The sequence below is a fragment of the Actinia tenebrosa genome, unplaced genomic scaffold, assembly GCF_029948245.1.
Source record: "Actinia tenebrosa isolate PJP-AT-01 unplaced genomic scaffold, QUT_ActTen_1.0 PGA_scaffold0__85_contigs__length_37466705, whole genome shotgun sequence".
Classification (NCBI taxonomy): Eukaryota; Metazoa; Cnidaria; class Anthozoa; order Actiniaria; family Actiniidae; genus Actinia; species Actinia tenebrosa.
Window position 1 is genome coordinate 21,359,443 of NW_028292569.1, and position 19,718 is coordinate 21,379,160.

Genomic DNA, 19,718 nt, shown 5'->3' on the forward strand with positions numbered 1-19,718 from the left:
TCTTGAATATTTCACTCGTGCAAAGCAATAGACCTGAGTATTATGACCCCTCAGACCTCACACAACCAAAATCCTCTTCAGTAGCTTTTTGTTACACAAAATGTCACTATTTTCTTGGTACCCTAAAAGGTTTTGAGGTAGTTTAAGTTTGAAACTCCATGAGGGGTCTATTGCAACATCCACTCAGTTTAAATGCATAGGTTAAATATGCATATATATTTATATATCTAAAAAAAATTTTGGTTTCCATTTCCTCCAAGCACGCATAACGAAGTTTTAATTACTGCTAAAGCCATCGCAAAGTAATTTTGTTCAACCCCTGTTAAGAACTGCAGTAATCCTTCAATGTCTATACACACCCTCTGGTGATTTCTATATTCCCCCACGCACTAACAACAACATAATTGCAGTTTAGGGAGTTTTTGACTCTCTTGGTCTTTTCGTTGAGAACAAAGACCCTGGAAAATAAAATAAAATAAAAAAGTTTTTAAATCTTGCAGTTGAAGTAGTAATGAATGAAATTAGTCAAATCCAAGTTGTAATAAATATCGATAAGTATTATTTTTAATATTAAGTGCGACCTTTACCTAAATTTAAGTGCCACATGACCAGTGCAATATCCATTAATATTATGTAACCCTTAATGTGCCTTTGTATGTTTGACGAGTTCGGTTTGGGTGGTGCTTAAAAGAGAAATAGTTATGTTAATCAAAAGTTCAATATATAATCAAATATATATAATATAGTAGTAGTAGTAGTAGCAGCAGCAGCATCAGTAGTAGTAGTAGTGGTAGTAGTAGTAGTTATTCATTTATTCATTTATTCATTTATAATGAATATAGTGAATATATATATATATATTCACGAAACAGGCTTGTCGGGAAAAATGTTATCTTGACTTTTCCTTCGCAAACAAATATTCTGCTCTACCTCTATGGATGTATTGAGTACTTTTTTACGGAAAATTGATTCACAGATTCTTCAGTCAGAAGAATTCAACAGTCTGTTGAATTAAAAAAGTAAAAAGAGAAAACAGGCAACTTCTAACTGCTCCAAAAATTGTATTTAACGTTTCGGCCATTCGGCCTTCTTCAGAAAAAATACAGATATATACAGGATAAAAAGTAAAAAAGTAAAGAATGAATAGCCAAACAGCTAGTATATAAAGGGCATAAGAACAAAAGGAGGATGTAACCAGTAAATTCAGACGAAAAGCATGGACCACGGGCTACATCAGCCTTTTGTAAGATAATGAAATAAAGAAACAAAAGTGAAAAAGGTGCAACCACCATGAAGAATGGAATAACAAGAAAGGTTGCAGCAGTCTATTGTAATGTAGAAAAAACATTAGAATGAAAACTGAATTATACGTTTTGATTTAAATTCTTGTCTCTTGTGGAGGCCATTGAATTGGGACGTAACGTACGTAACTGCGTGGCCCAATAGGCCTCTCGAGACAAGAGCTTAGCATCAATATTATCTTAGTCAATAGTTTACTCTATGCAATTGAACGTGAATTCACTAAGTTGACGAGGACTACTAGTAGTAGTCTAGCAAGGGCGGATCCAGCAGCAAAAAAAGGTTCTTTTGTATATTGTTTTCCGTTGTGTTGACGGAAGAGACTCAATTGCCCCCCCCCCCCCCCCCTACAATTTTGGCTGGATCAGCCCTTGTCTAGTACTTCTATTAACCAAGTATATAGTATAGAACTATATCTAGTCATATAAGTGAAACTTTATAAATTCAAATGCTACTATGTATTAATATAACATGATTACTTATTAGTGAACTTACTTGTAATGTTCGAACTTGTAGTAGTTTTAGTTGTCGAAGCTCCTATATCAATAATAAAAGAAATAGAATAGGTTACACAATTATATTATATTGTGCGTTTATTCAGACTGTTGATCTCTCTCCCTCTCCCTCTCTGTCTCTCTCTCTCTCTCTTTCTCTCTCTGTCTCTCTTTTCTACCGTATAGCTGTCATTGACTCCAGCCTGCCAAATTGTTAAATTATTTATGCAATACTAACAAAATTAAGGGACTGATGCAAAAACACCTATTTTTCACTATTTATCTGGAATAAAGAAAAGTAAAATATTATAAAGATGCAGAGTAAAGACTAAGATAAAAAAAGAAGCTCATGTCCATTTTAAAAATGATATAAAATGACAATATTAAGAACTAATTATTTATTAGTAATAGAACATTCTAAATACGACAACTATAGGTTTCAAATACGCTTGCATGTAGTATTGAAATAAATATGATATTGTATGTATGTGATAACCGTATATCAGTAGTCCAGTTTTTTATTTATGCTGAAGCTATCAAAGCCTTACTTATAATGTTCGGAGCAGCAGCTGTAGTGACTGGGGTTGGAGAAGGTCTTTCTGTTGGTGTTACTGAAAACATAATAATCAAAAATATATCGCGCGGGATCCATGTGGTTATAGTTACCAGGTGTTTGGGCTAATCGCAAGATGGTTTATATTCTAACTAATTTGCTATTAACATTTTGTGGTTAGATAAGGTCATGCATCACTACATGGGGCTAGGTTTTGATCAAAACAGATAGTGTTGGTTGATATCGATGGCCCATTACCATCTGTTGTATCATAAACTATCTATCAATTTATTATTATTATTATTATTATTATTGCTATTATTAAAAACAAAGTTATGAAGTTGCCTAAAAATATAACCAACGTTTCGCATGGTTGTCGAAATACTACAAAGACTACATTTTGCTTCGTTATATTGAACCCAGGCGTTGATGTTTGCTGTGAAGTCAGTGATCATCCAGGTGAGTGTAGTCTTAAGGAAGACATGAACATGAACTAGAGAAAGTCTTTGAAATTGACTCCCGCTCAGGTTGTCCAGAGGTAAGTCACCACCAACAACAGTCTTTCTCAACACAACACTCACCCTGACGATAACACTTCACAACAAATATGTATAATATGTATATCGTATTGTTTTCCTTAAAGAGAATACGGTCTATGTGGATTAGGGAATAAGAAGTTAGGAATCAGAAGTTTATATGAAATAGATAAGTTATGTTACTCCCAAAAGAGTGCATGGCTTAACTTTACCCTTCTTTGCAACAGTTAGGCGCACATAATATGGTATATCATATGATACATCGTCACTGATGCTTGCAATGTATTCATTAGTGTCATTGACAGTAAGGTTCTTCAACACAAACCAAGCACGACCTATTTTCAAGTTTCCAATAAATTCTACTCTTCTTTTTAACGTGTCGCCAATATCTTTGTTTTTGGTGACCCTTCCATGATATCCATTAACACTGATAAACTGAGGATCGGGGATGTTTCCCTTTCTTATTCCCCAGCTGACAGCAAGGATTTCTTTTTGATCCGTCGTATTCCACATAAACAAGGCATCTTCTCCAATAGAACCGTCGATCTGTTTTGGACTCTTGATTGAGCATACTTTGTCAAAAAAGAAGAAAATTATAAGGCATTGATATATGTTTGCTATTATATTGTAACATTGAGCTGCTGTCTGCAATGATGGCTGTACTACATGAAATAAATCCGTAGATGACAAAACATAAGGAAGGTAGCAAATTCATCATAACATAGTATAAAGCTTATAATGCAGTCACAAAACTTACATGTTTGTATTCAAAGCACCGCTACTAGCTAGTTGCCGAATTAATATTTAACACTTTTTATTTTTAGAACCCTGATCTAAGCACTTCCAAGGATGTTTAATTTTAAAAAGGAAACGACAAACTAGAACCAGGGAAACCAATAAATATATTCTAGCATAAATTCAACATCCTGAACAAAGATATTTTCTGAAAAGGGAAAGGAACTCAAAAGGGGGAAAAATAAAAGCTAGGAGTGCCGTGAAAAAGGAGAGACCGAGAACGGAAAATCAGATATTGTAAAAATAACTGCATTTTCATTTTCAAATGTGAAAGCAAACATTTTCTGTTTCTCATATCATTTTGATTACAAAGCGTAAATATAAAAACCATCTGAGAAGATGCATACATATGCTGAAAACGACATCTTAGACCCTTTCTTATGATTAAATAGAACGAACCCATTTCATAAACTACAATTTGTTTCTAAATCCAAAATGGCCGACATCATATACACCTACTGCTGATTCGACTGACTCTGTGTAGATTGTGTTCGTATTGCAATTTATATGTTCAGTCTATCGATATACAAGGACACGTAAGCCCGTCTTATTAAACGACATCGACTGATTTTGATATAATTTTATATACGAATGCCTCAAAGGGTAGGCAAACGAAGATTTGAAGAAAGCCACTAGTAAGAAGGCTCTTTATGTTTCCTCGAAGCATTTTATGTGTTGCGCCAGTAAACACGACGAACGACGTAAACGAATGAACAAGCTTTAATAATGAAACGTAGTCGCAAGATGGCCGACCAATAACAACAGTAATGAACAGGCGTCACTGGCGCGGGCGCGCGCGCATGACAGGCACAAATGTCCGCGGGCACAACGGGCTCGCTGGCGCAGTATCTTCTTCTTCCTTATTTTCTGTTAATTAACTGGATAACAAAGTTATTATGGTTCATACATCTACAGGTCGCATAATGTCTCAATATAGGAAGTAGTCCTTGAGGTAGGCTGGGGGTTTGCGTGTTCGTTGTGGTCTCGAGGGAGATTCTTCGCTGCTGAGTTCGTTGTTGATGGGCAGTGGGACGGTGAGAGTGACTTGCGAGGGTGGTGGGTCTTGCTCAGTTGTTTCTGGGGTTGTGTTGGTGTCTTCTTCTGATGCGTTGTCTTGATTGTTTGGTTTACACCAGCTTGGTAAGTCAACTTCGTATGGGCGGATAAGTTCCGATGGGGGTGTTGGTGGACTTGGTTCTTCTGACGCTAACGTTGGGTCTACGGTGGCGAAGTCTTCGTCGGCATCGTTGTGGATTACTTGAGTACTAGTGTGGGAGGAGGCGAGGGGAGCGGGAACGGCATAGCACTCACATAGCTTGACCTTGTATGATGTGGCGCGAAGTTGGGATCCGGTGAACTTCTTAATGTAACACCAAGGGTCGCTCACTTCTGTAACGATGTAGCGGTCACGAGCACGTAGTTTGTCGCGGTCAGCGATCAAATAAACTATGTCTCCCACTCGAATCTGTGGCTGAGGTGCGGCAACTCCGTGTTTGTCTTTGGACTTTTCGCTGTGGGGATGGTTAGTGGACCTCTTCTGGTGCTGCGCTACTATATTCTGGTAGTCAGATAGTGGGAGTTGGTCACAGGTGTATTGACTGCGCTGTGTCCATAGTTCACGAGCGGAGAGACCTTGATGGCGTAGGCGAGAGTTGAGACGAGCTGTTGCTAGTGCGAGGCCAGTAGAAGTAATGGGTCCACCTCCGGGCTCCTGTCGCAGAAGCTCTTCTTCTAGCTCTTGAATAGCCTTTTCGGCGACTGGGTTCTTATTCTTATTCTTTATGCGACCAACATCGAGCCAAATGTTCAAGTGTTTTAGACCGTCGTTGTTGCTAAGAGATAAGAAGCTTGGTGCAGGGTCTACTCGAATGACTGCTCTTGGACCGTCCAAAGGGTGTAGTTCCACAATGAGGCGTGTAAGGGCGTCGCGCAGGGTGTCGTACTTTTCGTCTTGTATTAAACAAGTGTTGGTGTAGGATGTCGAACACTCTCTGAGTAGTAAGATTGCTTGTCGTTGTCGTTTGATAACGTCAGCAGCGAAGGATATGCCGACGACGTCGGGTGGTTCTTCAGATGATTGGTTTACGAGAGAACTTGGAAACTTCCGTAAGGAGGCACATGGGTGGCATGACGAGGATACCCTGGTTAGGGCACTGTTCATGTCTAACGCAAAGAAGTGGCGTAGTACAACCATCTGAAGCTGGTTGCGAGATGGATGGTTTAGACGAACGTGGAGAGCTGTGAGAAGACCATCAAGTACGGACCGTGGTACTACTATTGCCTCAGATGAGGGGGTGAAAGGTTGGTTGCGTTTGACTACTAGAATGCCGTCTTTGGAGATGGACGTTACGTTTAGATAGCGTTTGATGTCTTTTATGTTAGTCAGTTTCTTCGAGGGTCTAGTTCCTTGTTTCAGATGGGCATGGACTCTGCGGAGGTCGGGACATCCGTTTTGGATTTCTCGCCAGGCTGATCTCGTGGTGAATGGAAGTGACTTGGTGTTGTCGATGATGTCTTGAACGGACACGTCACGGACGACAGAGTCTTCTGTTTCTTTGATGAAACTGCACACCTGGCATGTTGGTTCTTGGCACTCTGGAGCGTTGCGGCTCGTAAAGTCTGAAGGGAGGTTAGCCGTACCGGCCAAATGCTGCAACGTGACTTGATATCGGCTAACGGTAGTTAGGAATGATGTTACCCGAGGGCTTGCGGAAAATTCGCCGCGACAGAGTTTATTGATGGCTTGGACGCATGGTTTGCTGTCAGTGAGTACGCAAGTACGGTGTTCAGACTGTATTATAAACGGGCTGAAGTGCTTGACGGCCGCGGCGATACTCAGTGCTTCAATTTCACAGGGCAGCCAGTTGACTTGGTGTTTGCGGAGTTTTGCGCTGAAAAATCCGGCAAGATAGAGGTTGTTCTCACGGGACACATATAGTGTTGCTCCGAGGCCACGTTTGGTTACGGAGCCGTCTGTTACGATCCATAAGGAGTCGGATGGACGTGGTAGAGCGATGGCTTTGGTTGACGTGAGGGCCTGCTGAGCAGCTTTAAACTTGTGGAGAAGACTTTCGTTCAACGTAAGTTTGTCTTGTGACTGGAGACCCGAGATTGCGCCTTCGAGGGGGTCGATTAGGGAGGAACACTCTGGTAGGACGCGGCTAAGGACTTTGTAGGACCCGATAAAAGAGCGCATGCCTTTGACGGTAGTTGTAGGAGGACAAGATGCAAGAACCGCGACGCGATGAGGACTTGCAGATAGTTTGCCTTGGGACCACACCCATCCTAATATGGTGGTGGACTTTGGACAGATGACCGTTTTAGTTGGTGAGAGTCTAAGGTTGCACCTGTCAAGCTGTTCCAGGACCCGTGCCCAGATAGGTAGAAGGTCTTCGGGGCTTGCTCCTCCGCAGTACAAGTCGTCTGCTATCTTTGCCACGCAGCCTTCTTGGATGAAGTCACCAAGTACTCGACACATCATCTCTTCGAGTGCTGTTTCTGAGCCGGGCATTCCCATTGCGGAGCGGCAGTAAACGCGTACGCCACGAAATGGTGTGGCTACGCCGCAGTACTTCCTGGATTCTTTAGCAAGGGGTATTTGGTAGAAGGCGCGGCTGAGATCAGACTTTATCAGGAACTTCCATGGTGCAATGGTGCGTAGTGTGGAGTCAACGTCTGGCATGAGTGATGGTTGGGGTTTGCTGTACCGTCCCACGTCTGCAAAGGCAGTGACGAGGCGATGACCGCCAGAGGGTTTCTTTATGAGGAAGGAGGGGTTCAGGTATTCTACTGCCACGTCGATATCTTCGGGTTTTTGGAAGACTTGGTCTCTTTCCAGTTCGTCAAACTTCTCTTGCAGCTCTATTAGTTGGTTTCGAGAGTATTGAGGAAGGCGCCCTTTACGTTGGGGCGGCTGTACCGGTCCCATGTTTACGCGGGCTTCTATATGGCCCGCTGCTCCGTTGTACCCTGGAATGTCCGGTTTGAAGACGTTGTCGTATTTCTGTAGGACCTTCTGGAATTGGTCACGCATGGAACTTGTAAGTAGCTTGTCTGGATCTAGACTTACGCCGCCTGAGGACGGCGGGGTAGGCTTTACTTCTGTAACGGGGAGTGTTGAGGGTGGAGCCGCTTCGGGAGGAGTCGCTGGGACGGTTGGGCGGGCCCAGCAGATGTGGTCGTGGCGTCGGACGGTGTATGGTTCGTCGGACGTGTTGGTAATTCGCACTTTACCTCCGACTGTATCTATGACTCGTGGTTGGGGCCATGGGTTTTCGCTGGGTGGAGGGCGTTTGAGTTGGGACGTATCACTACGGGGTTCAATGGCGATAGTGTTGTCAGTTCCCAGCTCGGGGGGGGACGTCAACTTCTAGGTAATCTCCAGGCCAGATAACGGTGGTGGGCGACGATGAACGTAACACATACGACGTGGCGTGGCGTATGGTGTGAGCCTGAGTGCTGTGTTTTTCATCGGTGTGGTACAAGATGGTTTCGGAGCCTTGTATAGTTATCTGTTGAGTGGCTGGGCGAACTGAGATGTCGTTCGCGATGAGGAAGGGTATTCCAGCGAGTATGTCAACATCTATGTCCTCTACTACGAGGGCGTCGAGCGCGAGTTTCTTGTTGGAACGAGAGAGCAGGACGTGTACTTCGCCAATAACGGTCAGCGGTGTCGTACCATCGGCTTGCAATGCTTGTTGGGAAGACTTTTCGACGGTAAGACCAAGTGTCTGGGCAACGGACGCTTTAATCATGCTGGTTTCGGCGCCGGTGTCGAGGGTCAGCCTCACTGGGTGTTGTCGATAGAAGGCGTTGAGTAGGGGTGACCTTCTGGTGCTGACCCTTCGGGAGATGGAACGTGCGGACGGAAGGGCTGACGCTTCACTGTCAACTTGATCAGGTGCGTACAGATCTAGGTTATCGTCGTCTTCTTCTACTTCCTCTTCATAGTTGGTTGTCGAGCGAGTCTTGGCGAGGAAGAGTCTGTCCTCAGGAGGTAAGTAAGGGCACTTACTTAGGAAATGCTGTTGATCTGCGCGGCCTGCTTCTTTGCATAGTGGGCATGACCTGGGGCGTCTGGAAGTCGTTGGGCGGCGACTGTTTGGCAATTTGTTTGGTTCACGTGAGGCAGGGAATCTAAATTTTGACGCTGTAGCGCGTAGTATCTTGGAATCAGCGGCTGTGCGTAGTTCGTCAAGCAGTGAGTCCAACGCTTGGGAGATTTCTGGTTTTATCGATGCGAGGGTTCTGGAGCGAAGTTCCGTGCCATATCGTTGTTTTACGAGGTTTGGTAAGTCCGGGTGGATTAGTCTAAGCCAGGTGAGAACGATCATATTTTCAAGACTGGGTGTTGATTCCTCGTCGGCGGTTATAATCTCGCCATGGTGGGTGATCCTGCCATTAGCGATGAGGAGATTGTCTTCGACGAAGGACATCAGTCGTTGAAAGAGGTCTTCTGGGCGTTCGTCATGTTCCAGTTTAATGTTATTAAAGTCGATAAAGTGTGCTCCGGTGGACTGGAACCCATAATGCATGCGAATCATTTGCCAGATGGAGTTGATAGATGTTGAGTTCTTGACAATTGAATTTCTAGAGATAACTGGGCAATAATTAGCGATTTGGCCAAGCATCAACTCCAGATGGGTACACTTTTGCTGTGCTGTTCGACGTCTAGCGACAGGGACTGCTTCACCGTCATCAGTAAAGCCTCTTAGAGGGCCTCGAGATTTCTTTAGCCACGTCACGGTATCACCAAGGAAGGATGCGAAATTTACGTCGAGAGATAATGTATACTGTAGGTTTTGTCTCCATGCTTCGAAGGAAGTGATTGTCTCGTTTTTAGTCAGTGTCCATTGTTTTGGTGCTCTTGTTGAAGTCATTTTTGGAGTCGATGGTTTGGGTGATTGTTGATGAGGCCGTGTGAATGTGTTTCGTAAGCTCTTGTGTACGTTTCTTGCTGTTCGTTTTCCAACCACCGTACAGGTTGGCTCGTTACGAGACTTCTGCTATTGATCGTTGTATTTATACTGTTGTTCGTGGGTCCTTTAATCGCTGCCACCACGCCAGTAAACACGACGAACGACGTAAACGAATGAACAAGCTTTAATAATGAAACGTAGTCGCAAGATGGCCGACCAATAACAACAGTAATGAACAGGCGTCACTGGCGCGGGCGCGCGCGCATGACAGGCACAAATGTCCGCGGGCACAACGGGCTCGCTGGCGTTGTGTACTACTATATTTACGATTACGGGTAATTTTCTTGCCATGATGTCTAGATAGTGATTAAATGGTTTCATACAAGAAGTTAAAGAGGACTGAATTTGCTTTTTTTTTTTTTTGAAAAAACGCGCTTTTTTCACGCACTATCAGTTAACTGAAGTTTCTTAGCACTCGATCGTTTATGACGGTATCAGTCTGTCAACTAAAACTATTCGTTTTGCAGATTATTTGGGCAAAAAAATATTGAAAATTAAAGACATTCTTTACCTTGCTGAACGATTTCGAAGAAGTTTAAAAGCAAGAAGATGAAAAGGTACTGAAGTCTGAATGAGGCCATCGCCTTTAAAACTTTCGCTTTGCGAATTTGGATAATGATGAATATTTGACATTATAAAATAAATTCAATAGCACGCACGCTGTGATTGGTTGATAGCCATGTTTGCATGAGGATATGTAAACACAGTTGTGACGTCACAACTTTCGTGTTTTCCCGGTACAAGTTCAAAAATTAAAAATTTACAGTTTCTTTCGAGGAAAAAAACGCCCCCAAAAATGTATTTTGAAGACAAAGTTCCAAATTTTGACTTGTGTCAGGGCCACAGGCATAACCCTATGGTCTCATGCAGGTCTCTCTGATCGTAATATCATGACAATCTCTCGTTGGTCACCGCAAAGAGAATTCCCTCAGGAGCTACAACACACGTCCTCCGTCAGGACAGCTGCGGTTGTTCAGCGACGTGCTTTCTCATGATTTAAATGCACCGCCGATAAAGAATACAAGTATTTCAAGGAGACAGTCAGCAGCTTCAAACTTTTTCCATCGATAGCTCTTCAGCTCCACAAAATATCTTCTCGAGGCAAGACGAAACAATCAACTTCGCTGCCATGTTTTCTCGCTGTCAAATTGAGCAAAACCACGTTTCTTTCAGCCGAGAATTCCATTCACAGTGACACTTGTTATCCACTTTTGATCACTTTCGTAAAGATAATCAATTCTGAAATCTTTTATTAAGATTTCTATTCAATCTTTGGACATTTCTTTGTATTTGTTTTAAAGTTTTAGAATGATAAATGTTTAAGATAGCTAGCGATTCTTTCTCGCTTCACATTTGCCTCCTTGGCGTTTATTACACAAAATTTGATTGGCTAATGATCGAAGTTCGTGATGTATGGAGAATTTTTATTTTGATATGAGAATCAAATTCAAATAAAGATTTATTTTCTTGCAAGTGGTAATGTTTTCCCTTAGTATTTATTTTATAAAAGCAATAGAAAACTTTTTTCTCTGTGTTTACATAGCCTGATAGCAACACTCGGGGGGTTGGGAGAATTCTCGACAGTTATTCAAACCCTCGACTACGTCTCGGGTTTGTATAACTGTCTCGAATTCTCCCAACCTCCCCTCGTGTTGCTATCAGGCTATGTAAACACGGAAAAAGTTTTCTATTGCTTAAATATAATCGAGGGTGTGTACGAAGGAGAAGAGATTAGTTTCGTAAGGAATCAGTTAATTATTCAAAAATATCGATCGATCAGATAAAATGTTGGTCATAAAAAGATATGTGTATAATTATGTATATAAACAAGTGAGCTATTCCTACAAACCTTTTATCTCCGATAAGGAGTATAACGTAGTCATCAAGGGGAGCGAATCCCACTGATGTAGTGTATGGCACTTTTGATATATCAAGATATACGCGCCTGCAACACAAAAAATGCATTTATTAATCAAATTTATTGATCGCAAAGCCTTATAAATTCGGATCCTTTTCCAAGTCGAGGTATTATTTAAGGCTTTGGGACAAGTTTTTTAGTCAAGAGTCCTTATTATTTTTTATAGACAAACAATAAATGTATTTGTTTGGTATCAACTACGAACACGTTTTGACCCAATAACTAGTGAACCTGAACCACGAGGTCTCTTTGTACTTGTGGATATGAAAGAGAAACCTTTGTTGGTTTGTTCTTTATCATAACACCTTGTGGCCGAACTATCATCATTGAATTGGAACAGGAAGGAAACCCTGGACACCGCACGAGGTGTATGAAGGGGTTTAGAAATCACAATCCTAGGTGGTTAAACAAACCGCGTGGAAAGCTGATATTTGATTTGTGCAAGTTATTCGTGTTTGAAAGTAGACCACAAACAGCTCAAATTTCGTTTCTGCTAAGCATGGAGTAAATGGTGAAACACATTTTTTATTGCAAAATAATTATATAATGCTTATAAATTTAGATGTATTACAGTCAAACAAGCTCAAGCGTTGACCCCTAGAGTCGAATAATGAAATCATTAGTCAACTATTCCTTTTATACGTACGAACTGGAATAATGCAATATTGCAATATTCAAATGAAAATTCAGTTCATTATTCGACTCGTGATGAAGAAGGTAAATCATCTAAATTACAGATACCTTCAAGCAGAAGTCGCTCTCTTATTTCATAAGCATACACACCGTAGGATTTATAATTTTCATACCTCAATTACTTGGCGGATATCATCAGTATTTGCTGAGATGAACAATTTCCTGTCGAATAATATCAGGTAAAGGCCTTCCCGGCACTTAAACAAGGCCAAGACTATTTCTGGCCGCCATGTTTTCTTGGTCTTCCTGTGTTAGCACTGATAAACCAATCAAAATTTCGTATATTGATTTTAACGTTGATTGGAATTTTCATATCTTCGTTTTCGACGTTGTCAATTTCAACTGAATAATGAAATCACAATTCGAAAATTCAAATCATTAATCGACACTAGGGGTCAACGCGTGACCTTGTTTGACTGTAATCTTGTGAAAGTTGGATACTTTTGTTTTTACGTTATTACCTCAAAACACTGCAGAAGTCATATCGGCCTTACCAAACGAAAAGGACTTATTTAATCACTTCAAGACGCTTAATAGTTGTCAGACATCTGCAGTAAATACTACGGAGACCTTAGAACAGTCGCAAAGTCAAGGGGAATTAGATTTTTCCATTACAGACCAAGAAGTATATGAAGTTCTAAGTAACCTACAGAAACATAAAGCTCCCGGCCCTGATAATATTGCAAATGAGCTATTATTGATAACGGGAAAGGAAGCACTAAAAGGACATCTAACAGTAATTTTTAATAAAATCCTAGACAACGGAAAGTTTCCCTCTTCATGGAATCTAGGATATATTGTTCTATTGCATAAAAAGGACGATCCAACGAAAGCTGAAAATGACCGTGGAATAACACTGTTTTCTGCAATTGGCAAAGTTTTTACGGCAATACTTAACAAACGGCTTTATGATTACCTAACTACGAATAATATAATTAAACAGGAACAGGGTGGGTTTAGAAAAAATCACGAAACAACAGATAGTATTTTTATTCTGAAATCTGTAATCGATAAATATGTTAAAAGTAAGCCACGGAAGAAAAATAATTTCCTTTTTTCCTGCTTTGTAGATTTTCAAAAAGCGTTTGACTGCATTCCAAGGAAAAAATTAATGGCAAAACTTGAAAATGTTGGTATAAATGAAAATTTTCTAAGAGTGATACAATCGATGTATTCCACTGATCAATCAGCAATCAAAGTAAATTGACACATTTCTCCGACATTTTCCTGTTATATGGGTGTTAAACAAGGCTGTATGCTGAGCCCTACATTGTGCAACAACAATGATGTAATGTTGAATGGCAAAACCGATTAGTACTCTTTTATATGCAGATGACCTGGTTCTGTTCTCTAAATCTGCTAAGGGGCTTCAGAAATATCTCGACAAGCTAGAGACATTTTGTGAATTATCAGGCTTAACAGTTAATATAACAAAGACAAAAGTGATGGTTTTCAATAATACAGGGAAGACAATGAATAACTTCCAATTCAATTTGAACAAAGTTAAACTAGGAAACGTTAAATCATATGAATATTTAGGATTAAATTTTACAACCTTTGGAAACTTTACGTTTGCAAAACAAGAATTAAAAAATTTTGCAAAATGCTCCTCAAGGTGACAAAGAATGCAAGTAACCTTGCATGCAGAGCTGAGTTAGGAAGGTTTCCGCTAAAATGCAAAGCATGCAGTAGAAGCTTCAAATTCTGGCATAAAATTATAAAGTCGGAACTACACCCAAAAAAACTTTCAGCCGAAGTCTACCAAGATATTAAAAATGAAACTAAAAAAGCATTTTGGAGCATAAAAATTAAAACTACTTTAGAACAACTCGGATTGGGGATAATTTGGATGACACGAAATGAACTTTCTCCAAGATGGTATGAATATGGAAAAATAATAACCCAAAGAATATATGACATTGAGAGGCAAATTTTATGGAGTAACTTCCACAATGATGAAAGGAAAGACGACAGACATAAAAACAAACTCACAGTCTTTCGTCAGTTCAAAACGGATTATAACTTTGAAGAATATTTAAGTCAAGTCACCAATATTAAGCACAGAGTGGCGCTTACAAAATTAAGAATTAGCAACCATAAGCTTGAAGTAGAAACGGGGAGGTATAAGAGGCATTATCTCATTTACGATGAAAGGATTTGCTCAGTGTGTAAGTCGGGAGTAGAAAATGAAAAACACTTTCTAGTTTGGTGTCCACTATATGACTCTCATAGAAACGAGTTAAGAGAGTTCATGAAAAAAAAAAAAAAAACCACCAGCATTAATTTCAACAATATGAGCGCTGACAGTCGTTTTATGTTCTTAATCAATTCAAAATCAGCGTCTCTACAAAAAGCTATATCAGCATACATTCATCAATGTATGCTGATACGTGAAAATGAAATAAGAAAATTACCTAATACATAGTACATATATACCTATAATATATTTGGAATCAAACACCCATATACTATTAAGTATATGGTGCCAAATAAAATTGTGTTGTATTGTATTGTATTGTATTGTATTGTATCGCATCGTATCGTATCGTATCGTATCGTATCGTATCGTATCGTATCGTATCGTATCGTATCGTATCGTATCGTATCGTATCGTATCGTATCGTATCGTATCGTATCGTATCGTATCGTATCGTATCGTATCGATCGTATCGTATCGTATCGTATCGTATCGTATCGTATCGTATCGTATCGTATCGTATCGTATCGTATCGTATCGTATCGTATCGTATCGTATCGTATCGTATCGTATCGTATCGTATCGTATCGTATCGTATCGTATCGTATCGTATCGTTATCGTTATCGTATCGTATCGTATCGTATCGTATCGTATCGTATCGTATCGTATCGTATCGTATCGTATCGTATTGTATTGTATTGTATTGTATTGTATTGTATTGTATTGTATTGTATTGTATTGTATTGTATTGTATTGTAATATGTCTACGGGAAATGTCCCGCCGGAGGGGACATTTCCCGGGAAATTTCCCACTTTGTGGTCCATCCAAGTGGGAATTTTCCCCCGACCGGGAATTTTCCCGTGAAACCGGGATTTTCCCCCGGGAAATGTCCCCAAAGTGGGAATTTTCCCACGGGACAGGGAAATTTCTCCGGGAAATGTCCCTCAAATGGGATTTTTCTCCCGTGACATGGAAATTTCTCCTGATGATTTATTTGCATTTTTAATTATAAAAACCATTGTTTAGTCGTTATTTATTATTTTTTTTAGCATATTTTACTAATAATCAATGTACTAAACAATTTTTTTTATCGGATTAGAAATTAATTTCTATTTTTTTCTCTTTCACTTATGACATTACTGTTCGAAAGATTGGCTTAGCAAATAAAGTATTTAAAAAAACAACCTTAAAACCTTTTAAAACCTTTTGTCGGCAATCATTATTTGGTCTTTCAATTATAATTAGCAAACCTGTTCATCTAATATTAATATTTCAAACACATGTTGAACGTTTTTTGCACTTTTTTATATGCTATTGGATTACCGGGAAGATATAACTAACTACCAAGACTAGGAGGTGGCCTGTAGAAAATACTTTCCTTATCTCCCGTTCTGTTATTTGTTTTCCACTATAATGATGATATTGGGGTTATATCTTTCTATGCAAACCAATGAAAGAAATAAAAACATCATGAAGTTCCTTGTATTCTTATTCGTTGACTTCAAGTCATTGACCGTGATTGACCGTGATAACAATGCTGAAAAGAAGGCACGACTCCAGGTTACCGTAAGATATGACATTAGTTTGAAAAGACATGTGTCCTTAGTTTTGATCCAATAAGTCTTATATACAAAGCGGTGATTCAATATTGCCAATCTAAGAGTGGAATAAGATCCCAAAGCTCAAGTTGACGGTGGACTGGGAAAAAGCAGACACAAACAAACGGCAAAGATCCTGCACCTTTAGCTATTAATAACATTTTCAGTAGACGTTAGCAGCAGTAAGGGGGACTCGCGGTCAATGTCAAAGATTTACGGGTTTTACAGGCGGTTTAAGGAAGGCGCCGGCAGCGGGAATAAGCCGCGCGACAAGTCCTTACTGCTGCTGTGTTGGGAATCAAAGATAAGTGTTTATAAAAATGTACGATATATATACGATGCATGAATGTAAAAAGTTCACCAATGACTTCTGTATAATTTGCCTAAGATCCAAAGTTAACATACCTAAGCCCAAGGGTTTCTGGTGTTGTGGTAAGAAAATGCAAATAGAAGACGACACGTCAGCGCAGTGTTACGAATGTGGTAAGAATATTCGTAATGCCGTACCAAATGCTACCAGAGAGCAGTATTACGCCAATGGAGGTCGTAAGAAAACGCCATATAAGAGAATAAAATACTTCAGGGACTGGATGAGTCATATCCAAGGTTTACATCCGATATATTTAAGCGACGAAGTAAAGAAGAAAATCATAGACCATTTAGAAGAGCCAACCAGACAAAGTCTACGGAAAACGTTGAAAAAATTAAAGCTGGGGAAATATTACAAAGCTATTCCCTACCTTTTGTCTGAAATTACCGGTAAGTCTATTCCTGAGGTTTCTTAGAAGAGTGTATGGATTGTCCGCGCCTCGACAACCATGTTTCGACTACCTTTTTTTGCGTGTTCCAAAAGATGTGCGTGTCCCAAAAGACGTGCATGCGTGTCCCAAAAGACGTGCATGTGCTATTCAAAAAGTGTCTTAGAATGTTAACAATAAGGTTAAATCTTTGTTAAGTATATGCTAGAAGAGTGTATGGATTGTCCGCGCCTCGACAACCATGTTTCGACTACCTTTTCTACTGGTAGGCACAAAGTAGTATTTTTTTGTGTCCTCTGCGCTGGTAGCAAGCACCAGAAATGTCCATAGGGAAGTAGGTGGAGGCGAAATGCCTCTCCATGGTAGCAAGGGCCCCAAGAAATGCTAATATATATTTCAAAAGTGTCTCAGAATGTTAACAATAAGGTTAAATCTTTGTTAAGCATATATGGAAGAGTGTCTCAGAATGTTAACAATAAGGTTAAATCTTTGTTAAGCATATATGGAAGAGTGTCTCAGAATGTTAACAATAAGGTTAAATCTTTGTTAAGCATATATGGAAACTATTTCAAAAGTGTCTCAGAATGTTGACAATAAGGTTAAATCTTTGTTAAGTATATATGGAAGAGTGTTTTAGAATGTTGACAATAAGGTTAAATCTTTGTTATATATAGAAACTATTTCAAAGAGTGTCTTAACAAAGATTTAACCTTATTGTCAACATTCTAAGACACTCTTTGGAACAGTTTCCAGGTATCCTTAACAAAGATTTAACCTTATTGTTAACATTCTAAGACACTCTTTGGAATAGTTTCCGTGGTGTCTAAACAAAGATTTAGAAGAGTGTATGGATTGTCAGTGCCTTTTTTTGTCCAAAAGAGTGTATGCATGTTCCAAAGGAGTGTATGCGTGTTCCAAAAGATACCAATCCGTGTTCCAAAAGAGTGTATGCGTGTTCCAAAAAGATGTGCGTTGGTTTGCGCAAGAGTTTTGGATCTCTACTTATTTTTATTGTTGTTTGTTTAAATACTAAGACCCCTTTTGGAGAAGGTCTGCAAAAATGCCCGAAGAGAATGGAGGCCCCTTCTACCTTCTTTGTAGGGCCACGCGCAATGGTGCAGCTACGTAGCCCGGAATTCGAATGTTGCCTATTGTCTCCTGCGCTCTGTACAAGCCACCTACCACATCCAAAAGGATTTCTATCGTGCGCTGTTTTCCTAGCATGTATCCAGCTATGCCTATGGCTATGTACAGATACATGCTATATCTGTGGACAAACAGGTATCTACCATATGGATCCATAGGGTATTCCATGGACAAACATAGGGTATGTTCCGTATCTACCTACATATATGGTCACACCCAAGATACTATCCAAAGAGGAGATCGCAGACCTTTTGGAAGACCGAAAGAATGGAATGGGGCTACAAAAGGTAGCCAAGAAGTATGGTGTGGGTATTCCCAAAATACGCAGGATAGAGCAGGAAAACAATACGACGCCTGCAATTCCAGAAACGCCACCTACGACAGATTTGCAGAAGCATTTTCTAGAAGTGCAGGATTCCTTTGCCATTGTTTTGGACGACCTAGGAAACGCAAAGGAGGAATTGCTGGCCGAACTTGCAACCACAAAAAAAGAATTGCTAGACCGCGTGGACGATCTAGAAAAGCTTCGTGCGGAGCTGTCGTCCAAGATACAACCACCTGGTAGCGACGAGGATGGCTACTACAGCGAGGAAAACCTAGAGGACGAAGTGGAGGAAATATCCACGAAGATAGACTGGCAAATAGCCGGGAATATAGTATTTGCCATCTTTGGCATTGGAGCATTGCTTTGGGCGCGCATGCAGCAACCAGTGGAAAAGGTTGTCTACTACGAACGTCCGGGGCCTTCCGAACGGCCACAGAGGCCTTCTAAGATTCCGGAGATGGAGTAGAAAGGGCGTCTACCAGATCGACGCCCTTTGCGGACACGTGCACCAATCTATCCTTTCTTTTGTTTGCGGTGGTCTTTTCCCTGCCTATTTTGCAGTACAAAGGCGGCGGAGATGTCCAGTCTATTTTTTGCGCCTGCAGAAAGTGTCCCCAAACGGGCGTGGTTGCATGTTCTACCGTGCAGCCCTCCAATACGCATTGGGAGCATCGGGGGGATAGGAATAGGATGGTCCTTTCTTTGCCCCTGTATGTGGCTTTTGCGTAACGCCAGCATTGGTATTCGCCTTCCTGCATGTGCAAAGCCTGCACGCATTCTTTGTTTGGCGGCGCCGGCACTTCTAGTAGCTTTCCTGGATTCCGGGGTATCGAATGGTCTATTTTCCTAGCCAATTCGTAGTACGTATCCAAACCGGGTCCTTCGGGCACGAAGACAGTGGCTATGTTGTTTTCCCACTCAACCAATATTTCTTCTCCAGGTATGGCAGTGTGTATGTTGCCGTTGGCTTCGAACTTCCCGACTGCAAATGCATCCAGCAACGCATCCACAGCCCATGCTACGGAAGTTTCTTTTGCCCCCCTGCGCAAAGCTACTCGGTGCCCTTTGGCAGGCCAAGCGGCATCTACGTTTTTGGGTACTGCGTATCCTAGTATTTTGTAGTCCCCTGCGGGTATTTCTTGCATTCGATGTATTTTGCGAGGCACGGAATCCTCTAGAAAGCGCTTGGCTGCGTCCTCTCCAAAGAACAATTTGCGTAGATTGTCTGTCCTTCTGGAAATCCTATCCAATAGTTTCCTATATTTTTCCAACTCTTTTTCTATGGCTTTCCTGTCTTCTTCCTTTTGCCGCAGGATGGACTGCCTTTGCTCCGACAGTTCTGCGTGGTATCTTTTCGTGGCTTCGACCCACTCGTCGCCTTCCAAGTCGTCCCGTATGTCTTCCAAGCGCTGCTGTCGTTTTCTTT

At 40.8% G+C, this 19,718-nt stretch overlaps 2 protein-coding genes across 6 annotated transcripts; both read right to left on the reverse strand.

The window, feature by feature from the left end:
- Positions 1-260: 260 nt before the first annotated feature.
- On the reverse strand, positions 261-12,500 carry LOC116290324 (uncharacterized). 5 transcript variants are annotated; one of them, XM_089036131.1, is made up of 7 exons: positions 12,380-12,500; positions 11,505-11,600; positions 3,095-3,454; positions 2,342-2,404; positions 1,795-1,836; positions 588-683; positions 261-458 (listed from the first exon to the last, which is right to left on the reverse strand). In XM_089036131.1, exons 2-7 carry the CDS (start codon positions 11,536-11,538, stop codon positions 412-414), a joined length of 642 nt encoding a protein of 213 aa, XP_088892257.1. In that variant the 5' UTR covers positions 11,539-11,600; positions 12,380-12,500; the 3' UTR covers positions 261-411. The 5 variants fall into 5 exon arrangements, 4 of the variants coding, with proteins under 4 accessions (XP_088892257.1, XP_088892254.1, XP_088892260.1 ...); XR_016120892.1 differs by lacking the exons at positions 11,505-11,600; positions 12,380-12,500 and adding exons at positions 931-1,003; positions 10,167-11,021 and having other exon boundaries at positions 438-458; XM_089036128.1 differs by lacking the exons at positions 11,505-11,600; positions 12,380-12,500 and adding an exon at positions 10,167-11,004.
- Positions 3,846-9,867, reverse strand: LOC148913773 (uncharacterized). Its single transcript, XM_089036065.1, is given in 2 exon segments — positions 3,846-8,040; positions 8,042-9,867. Coding segments are annotated over 2 exon segments (4,950 nt in total). The 5' UTR covers positions 9,557-9,867; the 3' UTR covers positions 3,846-4,605.
- Positions 12,501-19,718: the final 7,218 nt, after the last annotated feature.